Source organism: Gambusia affinis, linkage group LG08, assembly GCF_019740435.1.
Source record: "Gambusia affinis linkage group LG08, SWU_Gaff_1.0, whole genome shotgun sequence".
In the NCBI taxonomy this organism is placed as follows: domain Eukaryota; kingdom Metazoa; phylum Chordata; class Actinopteri; order Cyprinodontiformes; family Poeciliidae; genus Gambusia; species Gambusia affinis.
Window position 1 is genome coordinate 20,386,755 of NC_057875.1, and position 15,847 is coordinate 20,402,601.

The 15,847-nt window shown below is 40.2% G+C and overlaps 1 protein-coding gene across 2 annotated transcripts in view; it reads left to right on the plus strand.

Moving 5' to 3' along the window:
• The window catches only part of plxnb2b (plexin b2b), a 154,020-nt gene that overhangs the window by 101,533 nt on the left and 36,640 nt on the right, over positions 1–15,847 (plus strand). For both annotated transcript variants that reach the window (XM_044124107.1, XM_044124106.1), the window contains 12 exons: positions 4,039–5,162; positions 6,853–7,041; positions 7,198–7,323; positions 8,760–8,860; positions 9,584–9,710; positions 10,294–10,453; positions 11,458–11,569; positions 12,102–12,213; positions 13,292–13,393; positions 14,749–14,844; positions 15,416–15,503; positions 15,595–15,758. In XM_044124107.1, coding sequence (XP_043980042.1) covers positions 4,041–5,162; positions 6,853–7,041; positions 7,198–7,323; positions 8,760–8,860; positions 9,584–9,710; positions 10,294–10,453; positions 11,458–11,569; positions 12,102–12,213; positions 13,292–13,393; positions 14,749–14,844; positions 15,416–15,503; positions 15,595–15,758 — 2,499 coding nt within the window. In that variant the 5' untranslated portion in view covers positions 4,039–4,040. The remainder of the gene's footprint in view (positions 1–4,038; positions 5,163–6,852; positions 7,042–7,197; positions 7,324–8,759; positions 8,861–9,583; positions 9,711–10,293; positions 10,454–11,457; positions 11,570–12,101; positions 12,214–13,291; positions 13,394–14,748; positions 14,845–15,415; positions 15,504–15,594; positions 15,759–15,847) is intronic.

The window sequence follows — 15,847 nt, forward strand, 5'->3', positions numbered from 1 at the left end:
CTGAAGAGAAATGGGTCCTAATTCACCTGCACCTCCCCTATTACGCAGCGCTCTGTCCTCGGCTCTTTAAACGCTCTATAAAGCTCATATTCAGAATTAAGCTGATGGAAACACAAGTGGGTTTATGGAAATGTGTGTGTGGTTCTTTTGTGTGTGTGTGCGTGCACGTGCGTGTGTGTGGATGAAATAGTGAGCAGGTTGAGCAACAGGAACGCCTGGGTGGTTTTGTTCATGGACAAAAAAATAATTAGTGGCTTTGAATGACCTAATGTTTTTCTGTTTATAACAGTTTAGTTCAGATTAATTTATAATTTTTTTTTTTTTCTGTAGCTAAAGTTTTATTAGACACAAACATTCTCAGAGTATGGACTTAATTTGTCTCAGTCCTGACATTCTTTCTTATTGTAGTCAATTTTCCTTAATTTGTCGTCTGGATAATTTTTATGTGGCTCTGTGTCTTTGTCCTATAGATTTTCACAACAATTTAAACTCATTGGTACATTGTTGGTGGTTTTGCCTGATGCCTTTTCCTTCTTATTGATTTCCAGTCAAAATTATTTGGCAAACATGGTTAATAATGGTTGATCTCTTCCAAGTCTCAAACTATTTTTCTTTCAGTCTTTGACAATCTCTCCAATAAGTGGTCGAGGTTGATTCAGATTTCGGTACAAGAATGAGCGAGTAAGATGACGTAACCAGCAGCACTTTTTCTGTACTTTCTGCTGTGTACAGTTAATTATTTGTAGTAGAAGAGGAGATATCACACTGCATGTGTGAGGAGTCTGACTCTAAAGCCCTTTTCAAAACGGACAAAATGATTAGAGGTCAGATCTTAAATGTTTTAGCTTCTCTTAGCGTTGAGAGATGCGAGCATTTCCAAAGCAAGAAATTCCTCACTGGAACGTGTTCTTAGCATGAAGTATTTGCCCGTACTTGTGTTGCGCTCACTAATCAGAAAAATCATTAAAAATTTGAGTTTGTAGCCACGTGTACCAATCAATTTTTTAAGAAGCTTAACTTAACTGTCAGGTTTATGTCTGTGCTATTTCGATCGCTAATGAGTGCTTTCCAGTTTTAAACAAAACTTGTTGCACATTGCATGTTGAGGTCTCCTCATTCAGTGCTATTAAATGTCTTATGGCACGGCAGGACACATGCATTGCTCTTATGAAAGCAGCTCAAGTATGAGCTTGTTGCGGAAGACTGGTGCGTTGTAAGAAAATGCTTTAAAATAACCGACAGCATTGCCAAAAGTGTTTTGAATCTGCACTTACTTGCCTTTAAAAGCAAACGTTATTACGCTAAGAGCAGCTCCACGTTTTCATTTAATTCTGCAGTCATTTTAAGGTTATTTTTTAAGATCTCTCTTTGTAATAATTTCCTGTATGACACATCTCCTTGTCGGTACTATGTCGCTACGTTTTGCTTATTTTCTTTCCCCGACAATTTGTGGCAGCGAGGCTGTTTTGCAGCCCTTGCAGTTTTTGTGGTGTTTCCTTGAAAACCTGAACATTAAAGTTTTCTTGGCGTCTCTTCAAACCGAGACAGGCTCATAATTGCTACTAGAAACGTCTTTGAAATTGAATTTTTGTTACTTTGAAATGAAATTATTGTTCACTCGTTTTTGGTTTTTTTGGGGGGGGGGGGGTTTTCTTTCTTTCTCCTCCCACTGCAGCATGCGTGTAACCTCAAGAAAGCTCTTTGACAGAACACCGACTGTCCCCTTTCTTTTTAATTGAAGCTGTAAGAAACAAACAACCACACACTTTTCTGTCCCCGAATAAGCAAAGACGGGGTGGGGGGTTTTACTGCACCATTTCAATTTTAATGGATATATTTTAATCTGCGAAATGAACTGCATTTATGCAGAGCGATTGGCCAAGGTGGGAAGAAAGATTGTGGCAGTAACTCCAAAGCAAAATAAAATCATTGAATCGATTTGTGGGCACTTAAATGCAAATGAGTGTTTCTGGTGAAGTTAACGTGCTTCCCCCCCGCCCCTCTTCAGCCAAGTTTCTAATCAGTGCTCTCCCCACTTAGTGGAGTAAACAACGGCAGGTTAAGGCAATAAAACACAGCTTTGGCAAGTTTCATCAGGGGGCTTTCATTTGACAGAATGCGCCTGTGGATTTGACTGGCAAGGTGAAATAAGAAAGGAGGCTACTACAGAGTGTGAGAGCCCGAAACTGCATTCAGTCGCAGACACACATTTGTTGTGTGGGCAATAGCTGCTGCAAAACCACCTGCAGTTCCATATTTACCACAGCTTGGGCAAACAGCAGTGAGCGAAGGCTCCGCAGGCACCTGCTGTGTCCTGGTACATGATGCTGTCTGTACACCGCGATGATATTCTGTGATCATGTTTTCCTGAGACAAAACGCTGTTCTTCCTCAGCACATTGTTTTCGGAGGTGTTTGTGTGTTGAGGGGGACAAAGTGCAAATGAAACGGGCTGAAAGCCAAGGACTTTAAATAAACCTCGTTCTTGGCCTCAATTTTTATTTACCCCCCCATCTGAGCAGAATAGTGATCGTTTTTTTAAATTTTTTATATTAAATCAGTTAAATCCAAAATAACATGGCCTTTTTATAACTGGAACACAGATCTGAGTCACACACAAACACCTACACGGCACATGGTCTTAGCTGGAGGCAGTTTTAAAAAAAAAATAAAAAAAGGTTTTTCCCCCAATAGCTGAACTCCAGAAATACCTTGATATGTTTGAGATTATGAATCACAGTTCACTGTTAGTGTTGCTGATGCAATAGCCAATTTTGTGCATGACCTGGAGGAGTAGTGATGCATGCAGCTCACAAGATGAAAAGATGGACAGATTCTCAATTTTTTTGTTAAACATTTCACAAATAAAAAGATATGCTTTAAATATATAGAATTTTTTTTACCAGTCATAAATATGGCCAGTAGGATTTGATTAGTGTGTTTATAGATTTTTTTTCCCCTCCTTGAATTCCAGTTTTGTTTTCAGACCCAAATGCAGCAGAGATGCTCAATGCCATTGTATTCATAACTAGATATAAATATAATAAATATAAAACTGTGTCAAACATTCTTCAGCGTTTAATTAGCCAGTTCAGGGTTATTATGTTAGATTTTGACCGGAAAATGGCCAAAAAGTCTAAAATGTAAGAATGTTCTCAGTGGATAAATAAAACAAACTAAATAATTACTTTATTTCCTGCCCCATTGTCTCCATCCATTAAAACCTGGATAAAGTGAACTTGGATAAAATTTGCATCATCACCACAGGTCAGCTCAGGCTTAATAGTTCACACCAAAATAAAGACCCCAAGACGTAGACATGGTTGCCAAGCTTGCAGCACTTTCATATCATGGGGTCATAGTTCAAAAATTGCTTCACCAGACGAAGCGTTGCTAATGTAGCCACTGGGTATGATTGTGTGTGGGCACTTTTAATACCAGAGGATCCCAAACCATTTCCTCTGGTCTAATCATGGATAGTTGATAGTTGATATCGCTGTCAGAACTGAGACGGCAGAGTGGAAAACCTGAAAACCTGTGTACAATCCATCATGGCACTTTTTACGCTACATTATAAATGTCTGCTGGCATCGTCTTGAAATGCTTTAACGGTGTTTAAAGGGTGCTGCTCTTTTTAGTGATTTGTTCAAGTGTATAAATGTTCAAATCTGACATTCATTTTTGAAGAATCTTTCATAATCACTGTAGAAAATCTTGGTGTTTAGACCCCCCATGGGCCCTGAGGCAGCAAACCCAGATGTGGTCAGGGACCACCAAGCTCCCAAAGACATTTTTTTGTCCCCAAAAATAAAAAATTCATGACATAGAGAGTTAAAATGTGATTCTCTCTTTGACGGCAGGCTGTGTATTAGAAACGTTCCTGACCCTGACCTCGACATAAATTCTTGGCTTATATGCATTATTATGTTAACCACTGAAATGCTGTTGAGCTCCAGCGTTTGTTGCTTTTAGAGTGCACTGCTATATGCATTCAACTTCATTAATAATGAAGCATTTTCTCCTTTCCTGTTCCCGACAGAGATGGCAAGCTGGGTCTCCCTTCTTCTCGTCCTCTTATGCCGATCAATATCACAAGCCCAGGAGGAGAGCAGCAACGCCCCCCACCCGGTTTTCAACTCTGAGACCACCATTAATAATGTGGTTCAAGACCCCCAGACGGGCCGTATTTATCTGGGAGCCAACAACTCCATCTACCAGCTCGGCCCTTCCCTCAAGCTGCAGGCTCGTGCCGAGACGGGCCCCAAAGAAGACTCGCCTACCTGCACACCGCCAGCGTCAGCCTGCCAGAACACGAAGCCGATGCCCAATCTCAACAAGCTTCTGCTAATCCATCCATCTAATCAGTCACTTATAGCCTGTGGCAGTCGCTATCGGGGCATCTGCTCCCTCCTCAACCTGTCCAACGTGGAGCAGGAGATTTACTACTGTGACAGTAAAGGAGAGAGGACTTACGTTGCTAACGTAGAGGACAATGTCAATGTGGTGGGAGTCATGTCTTACTACAAAAAAGATGGCAAAACTTTCAACGTGTTCGTCGTGGGGAAGGACTACAGAAACTCTGACAGTTCAAAACTCATCAGCACGCGAATCCTCGATGAATACAAGGAATGGGTCGTGTTTGAGACCATCATTGAGGCGTCTACAATACAGCCGCCGTTTAACATAAAGTACTCTCATGATTTCAGGGACGCCTTCAAAGAGGACGGTCACATATATTTTCTCTTGTCTCGAACTGATGGTGTGGATACCAAAAACCTGACCTTCGTGTCCCGTCTCTGCGAAGACGACCAACATTACTACTCCTACACAGAGCTTCAGCTAAAATGTGGAGCAGACAACCAATACAACAAAGTCCAAGCGGCTTTTGTGGCTTCTCCTGGAAAAGAACTGGCGCGGGCCATGACGGAGTCCACTGTGTACGGGAAGGTAAGCCCGTGGCATAAAGTCCTCTTCATGGTGGCAAGTTCGGACGACCTCGATGGCGAATCAGCTCTGTGCATGTATCCCATGAACTCCATCAATGAGAGGCTGGTGGACATAATCAGCGCTTGTTACAGTGACAACGGGAAGATTTCAGGGGTACCTGCTGTTTACATCCCCTACTCTTCGAAAGCTGGAGAATTTTGCACATCTAACATTGGGGTGAGTTCTCTATAAGCATAACACATTTAATAGATCTCTGTCTTCTATATATAAAATGCATATTTTATCTGTAAAAACAACTATTGAGTACTTTTTTAAAATAAAATACTCCTGACACACATTCCATCAATGGTAGGCATTTGAAAAGGTTTCCTAGTCAGATACTCTACAATAACATGAATAAAACTTGTGTCAGGTAGACGGATATGGCCAGAGATATTTATAGCCCTAACAGGTTTAGATTAGTGTGAATATGTGTGTGAATGACTGAATGTGGTGTGAGGCGCTGTGGGGTCCTCTGGATTTGATAAGGCGCTTCACAAGGACAGGCCATTTCAGTAACTTTCAGTGACCAAAAAGTTTGTTTTTCACAGAAAATGACGCAGGCTCCTGTTATATAGAAAATTAAGATTCTCAGATAGCCTTGGAAAAATGGAAAAGCCTTTATTTTTATTTGAGCAATCAAACCCAGCTGATAATCCCTGGCAACATTTTGCATATCTCCACTGATGTATTCGACTATACGAGTCTTGGCTCCAGGTCTTTGAGGTTCCTCCTCTGTCCTCTGATCTTCAGCTGCGTTAGCATAACTCCATTAGACCCGAGTCATTCCAAAATATGGCCCAGCCTTAAACATCTTAAATTCATGCATCTGGAATTAAGGCCTTAAAATATCTTAAATTTCTTTCTGTAAAAGTAAGTTGCCCTTTCTGTTACTCCCAGGTCTTAAATTTTGTTGAGACAAGACTATTTAACCTCTTGTATTTCTCGTGGAACTTTTCTGAGACAAAAGTTTGAGTCGCACTCACACATCTTCATTACGTTCTGTCACTAGAGACGGTTGAAGCTACCGCTAACTAGCCACTGCTACATCCTGGCTAGCTGGCTAGCTCTTTTGCATCTGTCACGGGCAAGTGCAAATTTATCACATGCTGGCTGGATGAAGTTTGTGCATTTCTGTGGAGTTATAGGTCTTAAGTTAAATTCATAAGGGTCTTAAATTTGAGTTGGCGAAACCTCCGGAAACCATAATAAATAAATTAGTCAGCCGTAAGAAAAGTGCGCAATATTCAACACAAATTGCACATTTAGGCATCCTTACTAATTTAAAATGTCCATCCATAATCTAGAAATGTTTCTCCTTTCAGGCTGCTGGAGGCTGAAAGGATTTTAAACTATAAAACTGAAAACATTCCTTTTTTTTTTTTATTCTTATTTGTCAAAGAGGATCAAAATCACATCAGAAGTTGTTCCCAATCAAATTCAAAGTTTTCCACATTTAAATTAATGATTTAATTTTTTTCTTAAGTGTGTCAGTTCATTTTTTGTGTCATAAAGTCCATACTGAACTCATTCTGCTGTCTTATAAACTACTTGAAATGTCTGGCGTATTGTGCAAAGAATGAATGAGAAAGAATGAGTTTCTCTTTAAAAGTCATAATTTGACATATAAGCAACCCAAGCAGAATAATGTGTCGTTTTGGATGAAGCATATAATGTAACAAGTTACAACTGCATTTCAAATTGAAAAAGTAGGTTGTGACTATAAAAAGTAATTACTATACACATGAGAGCAGAGTAATTAGCATCAACAAGTGGTTTTATTTGCAGTCAATTATATCAATTCATGATGTCGAGGGGGAGAAAAGAAAAAATAAGTCATCTCTGTACAATTGTTTACCTTTCACAGAAAGACTTGTTGGAGACCTTCAAGTGTGGTGCAGACTTTTTGCCATCCCCTCTGGCGAGCCGGCCAAAATTTGCCTTAACGGCCAGTGCAGCGTGGACCTCTACAAGCCTTCTGACCGCTGTGGCTGTTGCCGTGGAGAACGATCACACCATTGCTTTCTTGGGCAACAACAAGGGAGAGGTCTTCAAGGTGCTGTTATTTCATCTGCTTCTTCTCTCGGCTTTTCATTTTCTTTAACCTTTTGCCCAGAGGGAGCTTGGGTCAAGTTAATGACGAAGCTCATGTCTGACAGCGTTGCTCTATTTCTTTTCTCTTTTTTTTTTTTTTTTTTCTTATTTTGTCCAGGTACATCTCACAGCGGCAGCGGATGAGTACGGTAAGGTTCCTGGTGACAACCTCGGGGAGAAGGTCAACAAGAACCTCTTCTTTGACCTCCCTCACAGCCACCTCTACATCACCACAGAGAAAAAGGTACGTTAGGCAGGTAGAGCACAACGTACTCACGCAGGTAAGCAGCAGAGAGGAAGTCTGTTGCTGCAGCGCTTAAAGCCAAAAGCAATTCCATTTTGAATATTGCATAATAAAAAGTACATTTTATTATGCAAGTTTGAAAACTACTATTTATTAAGTGAAATAATCTGCCAGTGGGTCAAGTCTTTTTCCCATATTATAAGTTAAAATGTCTCGTCCCACTGGCAGATTATTTCACTTATCACTAGTACTTTTTATAACAAATACTTTTTCACCAATGTTGAGGAATTATCAACTTAAAACAAGCTCTTATATTCTGCTGAAAAGTCACTCGCAAGTTCGTTTTGTCTTATTCCAAGTGTACTAATATATTTACACTAGAAATTAGACCATAAATACTTGCTAAGGTTCTATTGTTGCACTGCAAATGGAATAATTTGAAGAGACATTGTTCTTTTATTTTGATTGAAAATCTCACCCAGACATTGATTCTTTTTATTTTTATTTTTTGCAGCTTTTTTTGTCTCAACTCCTAGTTGTGCGTTTTAATAAGAATATAACCTGTTCATTTGTAAATCTCACCAATAACATTTTGGTTTTTTTAAGTCAGAATTAACTGTTACCCTATTAGTAACAGCAAAATTTAAAAAAAGAAATCCTGATGCGAGAGCCCCAGGTTGAATACAAACCCACTTTTTAAAGTGAATATTTAGAGATATGTTCTTAGTTGACAAACAGCTGAATTTAAATCTCAAACGCTTTTGTATTTTGACAAAAACAGCTGCACCATATGTAGACAGAAAACTGAAACTTTGATTTTTCCCCTTCGTTCTGTTGAACAGCAGAGAGATGCAGGGTTTAAAGGGCGACTTGTACTTGATCAAAACAGGTTTGAATGACACGATGTTCAGCTGCGTCGGAAGCGGCGAGCGCTTGCATCTCTGCCAAGCTCCGTCAAAAGCAGAGTTGACTGCCAACTTTCTTACAGATAGGCGAGACGTGAATCCTTTTAAAACATGAAAAATATTTTTAGACCGTTTCTCCTGCAAGACGCTCATAGTGCTAAATAATTGTATCAGGGCTGGGATGAAGAAAGAAAAAAATCTGTGCAGCTTTCTCCTAAAAACAGAGAGGCTATTTCGGATACATTTAGGGACTCGTGCAAGCACTTTGTTTGAAGAACACTGACAGCAGAACGTGGCGTCTAATGGAAGTGCATAGGGTAATTACATAGGTAGTTACTTTCTATTAGCCCGATACAGTAAACATTTACTGAATGCTCCGAGTAAATTGTTTCAGTAATTGAACATGACCGTGTGCTGTGACAGGAGCACTCCTCCAGCAAACCAGTTAGGCGCTTCTAGCCGAACGCCCCGTTTCCGCGCGACGTCTCCGAGGTGCGCCGTTTGATCGTACTCTGTTTTGTAATTCTCAAGATCACCAAGGTGCCGGTGCAGACGTGCCTCCAAAAGACAGACTGCAAATCATGCGTGGAGCTGAGGGATCCTTACTGTGGCTGGTGCGTCCTGGAGGGCAGGTGAGAATCTCTGTCACAGAGACATGCACGTATGCACAAAAACACGCGGATGCAAACACACGCGAACGCGATTCCATCTGTATAGCACAGTGGGGTATTTGTTCGGTGTGTTTTATTGCAGACACATTTATTACCCCATAGTGTTTATAGTCAGTCTTGTGTTGTCTGTGGAACCGTAAGAAATTAAAGCTGTTTGTCAGCTTCATGCAGCGAAGCCAGACTGCAATTTACTCTGATGATCAGACTATATTTATCAAGGTCTGAAAAGTAAACAAAAAAATAAAAAAAAACAAAGGTGTGAATGTGACTTGTTTCACAGGGATATGATCAAGAACTTTCGTTAGGAAGTTAGTATTACCTTTATTATAAAATGTGTTTTTTGGTCATTAGTTGAAGAGATAAACAGTTGTTTATTTTAAAAAAAAAAGTCTAGCTAGTTGAGTCAAAAGATAAAATAATTTATTTTGCTTAAAGTTCTTTTCCCTCAAAAAGTACTTCAGTTCATTATCCCTGAAATAATTTACCTTGAAAGTTAAAATGCATTTTTCTGACTGTGTGTTTATGAAAGTCTGTTTTAAGAACACGTTGTTTTCTTTTAGGTCACTTTGGTGTCGAACTATTATTACCAAAGCCCATTGAGATTCTGCTGCAGTCTGTGGCGTTGGGAGTGTTTACGGGATGTGGAGCAGATGCTGATGGCTGCTGTTCATCCTTCATTTGTAGGTGCACCAGGAGGTCTGAATGCCGCCGGGCGGAGGAGAGGAACGGCTGGCTGTGGAGCCCCGGGCAGCAATGTCTCAAGATTTTATCCTTCTACCCGCCGAACCTTTCCAACAAAAAAACCGACAAGGTACACACAGCTCCGCTAATTTGCTCCGGTCTTGTTTTCGTGTTTTTTCCTCTCTTGCTGGCTTCCAGTGCATGTTAAGCTAATGTCTATGATCTGAGTTTACTCTGAGTCAGCGGCCGTAGACTCTGGGTCTTCCTGTTCTGTATTGATCCATCCAGAAAGCTCCAAACTTTCCTATTAATAACCAGGCTGGCTGATTGGGCCTTTCACTGTGAAGATTGAGAGCCCCTCTTATGTGCTTTGCTTCTAAAATGGTTTTTCTCATTCCTTTTGCTTTCTATTTTTCCATCCCTCCCTTTCTGACTCACTGGAATTTCCATCAAAAGCTTGTCTCCTCCTTCCTTGCTCTCAATCAATCTCCTGTCTTTCAAAAGGAAATTGTTTCTTGTTTTCTGACTTCTGTTTCAGAGGTGTTTGTATCATTAACAGAGCAGAGAAATTAACTCAAGTCTTTCCTTTTGTTTTCTTTTTTCTTAATCAAACCGTGTGACGAACAACATTGATTTTAGCAAGAATCAGTTGGTTTTATATTCTCTCTCTGTGTGTGTGTGTGTGTGTTTTTTTTTTCTTTTTCGCCAACCAGATCCAGATCAACATCCCGTCACTCCCTTCTATCGGACCCTCCGACCGTCTGAAGTGTAACGTCGGATCGTTCCGGAGTGAAGGCGTCATGCTGGACTCCAGCCAGGTCTCCTGTGATCTGCCACAGCCTTCGGATATCCCGAAAACTCCCGAGAATCAAGGTCTGGCCCTTCCTTTTCATGAGCAATCTGATTTCCTTAAGGTGCCTCGCAAAAAGGTTTCAAGCTTTTCCTCATTGTTGCTGTAATTTTCAATATATAGTATTGATATCCCAAATGGCTTCTGAAATGTGCATCCAGAAAGTTTGGCATGCATTTAAATGTATCCCTATTTATTATACCAGAGTAAATACTACTGCATTTCATAATAATGAAAACTCTAAGTTTTAAAAGGCAGGTTCATGACTTCATCAGCATTGAACAGAATGACACTTTTGCTCTTTTTTTTTTCTTTTTGTAAAATTGTTTAAGCTTGGTTCAATTTTATATATATGTGGACATTCTTCATGTTGTTTATCATTTATTTTGATAAATTTCTTATCGCTTTTGCGATCAATTCTAAATAATGCTGTTTATCTTCCCTCCCCAAACTGCCTGTTCAATGAGACAATAAATAAATATGAATAAATTCGGTGACTGAGCTTAGTGATAGAAATCACACTTTTCTAGTGAATAGTGTCTTAAAGAAGTCTTTTTCAAATAGAAATGTTTTTCCTATTTCATGTGTGTTTTTTGTGTCTGTTAGACGGTTTATGTTTAGATACAAATGGGGCGTCTTCGGGTTCTTTAATTTCCTCTCGTCTATTATATGGAATAATTAATGAGCTGTTTTGCATTGATCTGTAACATGAAAGTGTAAAGCGAGCGAACACGTGAGCCAAACAATTTACCTCTCCACTTCCGTCGGTGTTTGTTTAATTCTGTAATTTGGCTTTTATGACATAACCATTATCTGTAAAATGTTGACATTATCTTAGTTGTGGTCACTTTCAAAAGAGATAAAACGTTGCCAGCCAAGAAAATCAGCACAAAACGTTATAGTTTGGGTCATGATTTGGAATCATTGAACAGATATTTCTCTGGTCTTGATGAGCACACACAGCATTTGTGCTTTCCCTGCCTTGCTTATCTTTACAAAATACTTAAACAGCTCGCTCTCTCCTCAGATTTTGTAGCCGTCTCAGTGAGGATTTTCGTCAACGAGACCGTGGAGCTGGCTGAGAGGGAGTTCAAGTTCTACAACTGTGCAGCCACTGTGAGGAAATCAGAAAACACGCCGTGAGTGAGATTGTTGCCTATCAGTTCTGCTCTGTCACTCACCAAAATGCACAGTGACACTGAACACAGCATCGCCTTGACAACCTTGATGTAAATTTATCACCACGCATGAATAGATGAGAGATCAAGGCTCTGTTTGTAAATTGTGATGCATGGCGGCGTTGAATGCACCTCTCGCATTTTTCTGTGCCTTTATTACCAAACCGAGGAAATTGCCTGTGTTCCCTTTTCATTAATCAAAAAATGTAAGTCGATCACACCAGTCCCCCCCCCACAGCCTCTCCTCACACCCCCACCCATATCTTTTCTTCATTTCTTTCACACGGAGGCATTTGTGATGAACGAGCTTTGCTTATGTGAAGTTGCAGAAATCCATTTCAATGTCAGCTGCATAGATTTCTTTGCCGGACGGCCTCTGATGAGTTTGCATGTTTTTTTTTTTTTGTTTTTTTTTTATTTGTTCTTTGCAGGCTTTTGTTTGTGCATATGCTAGTCAGAATTCTCTGACATTTGATATCGCCATGTCTTTTAGGTGCATGGCATGCGTGACAAGTCTGTGGGGCTGCCAGTGGAATACGCGTCACCACACATGTAGTGACAAAGACGACAGCATAGTGGGCCCAGACATCATTGGACACCGTAAGGTCAGTCTCAGTAAAGAGATGAGTCGATGTCTTCTATCACTAACAGTATGTTGGTATGTTAAACGAAGAGACCTTGTGTCTCTTTTACATTTTGCCACAATAGAACCACAGACGTCAGTGTATTTTATTAGGATCTTATGCCAAATGCCTACAGTAAAGAGAGGGTTTTTTCTGCATTTTTTCCCCTGAAAAGTGTGGTGTGCATCTGATTTAGGCTGCTTGCATGCATGCAGTTAATAATATTCACCCGACTGTTGCAAACTTAGGGTTTCCGTCACTATATTTAGTGAACTTTCAGACAAAAAAAAAATCGATACTGGCCAAAATTGGAATCAACTGGTCAAGTTTTTTTTTTTTTTTTTTTAAAGATTTGTGATTGGCCAAATTTGTGGGGCAACCCAGGACATACAACCAGATCTGCAGTGGAATGGTTTGGATGAAAACATGTTAATGTGTGCAGACAAAATCAAAATGAGAGTTGAAGTTTGCTGTTGTGCTTTCCCTTTAATCGGACTGAACCTGAACTGTGTTGCAAAGACGAATGGGTAAAACATCAGTCCGTAGACACACAGCAGACAGAGCCACACTCTAATAGACTTGCCATTGTATCAAAAGGATATTCATTCAGAGGGATAAGACAATTTAGAAATTACGTTTTAGAATCAAAAATGTAAAATTATGCATCATTTTCTTTCCACTTTATATTTGTCCCCTATCTTGTATTTCTGTAAAAAGTCGTCCCACTAAAATACATTAAGATTTGTGGTCGAAGTTTGACAAAATGTGAGAAGTGCAGCGGGTATGAGCACTTTTGTATCCATTCATCCATTGTGACGCAGCAGCTGACTGTTCAGAGCCTTCCTGAAAATGAATAAAAAAAACACAAATCCTTCAATCAGCCGCCAACATCGTCCATGACAAACACCGAGTGTGGAAGATATCAATTTACAAGTCGGCAGATGTTCCAGCGATGCACTTATCTGTTGCCGCAGATGAGGGCATCTGTTAAGTGGCTTGCATGTTTGAAAGGCAGATCATTAAAAGTGGGTGTGTCTGACTTGCTTTGATATGTTTTCAGGGATTGGAGTGTCCTCAGTTTGAGAATCCAGATCCAGTTCTGATCCCAGTGGGCTACGAGACCAGCATCAGTTTTGAAGGGATCAACTTGGATAACTACGAGGTAAAGGAGACTGTCTACGCACCCAAAACGTCCAGTGGTTTATTAGCAAACAAACAGAGGCGGTACATAAGTTGTAAAAGAATAAATATACAGCTTTTCTTGATTAAAAGGAAGAAAATAAACCCCCACCTTATAAGAAAGCAAAAAGAGGAAGCTGACGTTGGTCGTGCTAAATTCCATTAATCACCTAAATCACAACAGGAAGTCATTACAGCGAAGCGAAATGGGAAATGCACTGTATTTATGTAGCACTCTGATAGTATTATTGACCACGCAAAGTGCTTTAAAACACAAGCCACATTCATACACATTTATGCCGTGTTTTCTTTTTTTTTTTCTTTCTTCCTGTCTTACATAAAGCACTTCTTCTATCACAGACGCACTTATACATCAGGGGAAACTGGGGAGATTTACCAGTGTTGCTACGAACACGTCGACATGTGGACTAGACTGGCCGGGGATGAAGCACCTACCTTCTGATTAATGGCCGACTCCCTCTGCCTCTTTAGCCATCGCTTCTGATTGAGACTTTGAGTGTTGAAGCAAGTCTTAATCTGAGTTTTGAGACCAAACTTGCCACTTTTGTGTCCCTTCATAAGACACTGTCTGAGGCTGAAGGATCTATAAAGCTACCTGTAATTTACTAACGTATAATCATCTCAGTGTGGGAAGGCTGGAGCAGTCTGCATGCATATTTTTTGCCATGCTAATGGAATAGGCGAACATGGATGAAAATAGCATGTACCTGCGTGTGCGTCTGAAAAGAAATGGTCATTTTATTTTGAAGTTTATTTCCACAATTAAAACTCATTCTGCCGACTAAACACAGCGCTTTTATTTCTGTCAAGTGTTCATACAGAGTTGCTGGTTCTGTGTCCAAGCATATTATTGGATAGTTAAGTGGAAGGAAAAAAGTTATATTAGGAAAAAGACACACAATCAACAGGGATAAGAGCATCCTTGAGAGGATTATGAGTCAAAGTCCATTCAAGAGTTTGCAGGTATCGTCTGTAGCTCTAGTCAGAGTTTAAAGACATATTTGTGGGTTAAAATATTAAAATATGCAATTAAAAAGTTTTTTGAAGGAATTTCAGGTATTTGCGGCTTTTAATTTTCTGGCTTGTGCTTGTGTTGCACAGACGGTTCTGGAATTAAAAGTGCTTTTTGGTCTAATATTCTATTCAAATTTAATGAGAAACTGAATTTTCAGTTTTCATTTGCTGCTTTCATTTGGTGATCAGTTTTAATGTAGCTAAACATTTGAAATATGTCAAGATATCACTTAGTGAGTCTTGTCTTTGTTCTAATCACAGCCATTGCCTTCTGCATCCCTTTCCCTCCTTGTTGTCATGCAGGATCACGTTTTCACCATCGGCACTGAACTGATGAAAAACACGGAGGAAGTGGTCAGGAAAGAGAGCGGTCGTTTCTACAGTTTTAACGGCTTCAGTGTGAGTACACCATAACTGTAAATACCGCACTAGACTTTGGTTTCTTTCCTCAGTGTTGGCAGAAATTATCCTCCACCGACCTGCAGCTTCTAAACTACAGCTAAGGTGTGGGGCTGTTCAGTTTATAGTGCTACACAAGTAACAGCAAGTACCGTGGAACAGCCTCAGTTCTTTTTGCAGCACATCCTTTTTATTGCCAAGCATGTTCTGTATGTTGCGTAATTATAAATGAATTTCCCCTTTAGCAGTTTTTTCATAATCCTTTGATATTCTCTAGCTCCCTCTAATGGACAGGCTCCACTTGTTTGAGTTATTTTGGCTGCGTCTCTCCACATTTTGAATTCTCTGATTGAGAAACTCGAACCGTATCTTGCCCCCAGCTATGTTCTTTCTCCTACATAGATTTCCTCTGCTGAAAATCTGCCAGACTGGTTATAGTTTCTCTTTTTCTTTTTTTTCCCCCGCTGGCACAGGGTGGCAGCAGCAGCCCACACTGTTTGTAGAGAAGAGTTTAAATGTAATAAATCACCGGATTTCACAGTATTTATTCATTCTGTTTTCAATTCCTTAGTTCTCCTACGATAAGTCACCGGAGACCAGCGTCCTGTTTTACATGAAGGACAAGAGGACTGGGAACAAGATGGACAGCACTCTAAACGGTGCATTTCTTAAGCCACCTTTGATTTCCAACCTGAAACAAAATGGGTGGGAATCTGACTAACACTCTAACTGTTCTTCTGACGTCTCCAGTCACCCTGTACAACTGCTCCGTGGGGAGGGAGGACTGTAGCCTCTGCAAGTTCGCCGACTCGAAGTACGACTGTGTGTGGTGCAGCAAGCAGAAGGCGTGTGTGTTCAATAAGCTCTGTAGCGATTCCCAAAACACAGAGTGCCCCAACCCTGAGATCACCAACGTAAGTACTGGCAAACCTCACATTTACGTTTAAAATGTGAAACCGTGTCCGTCTCTGGGACGTTTGAGCGGAGAACACATTGATCTTTG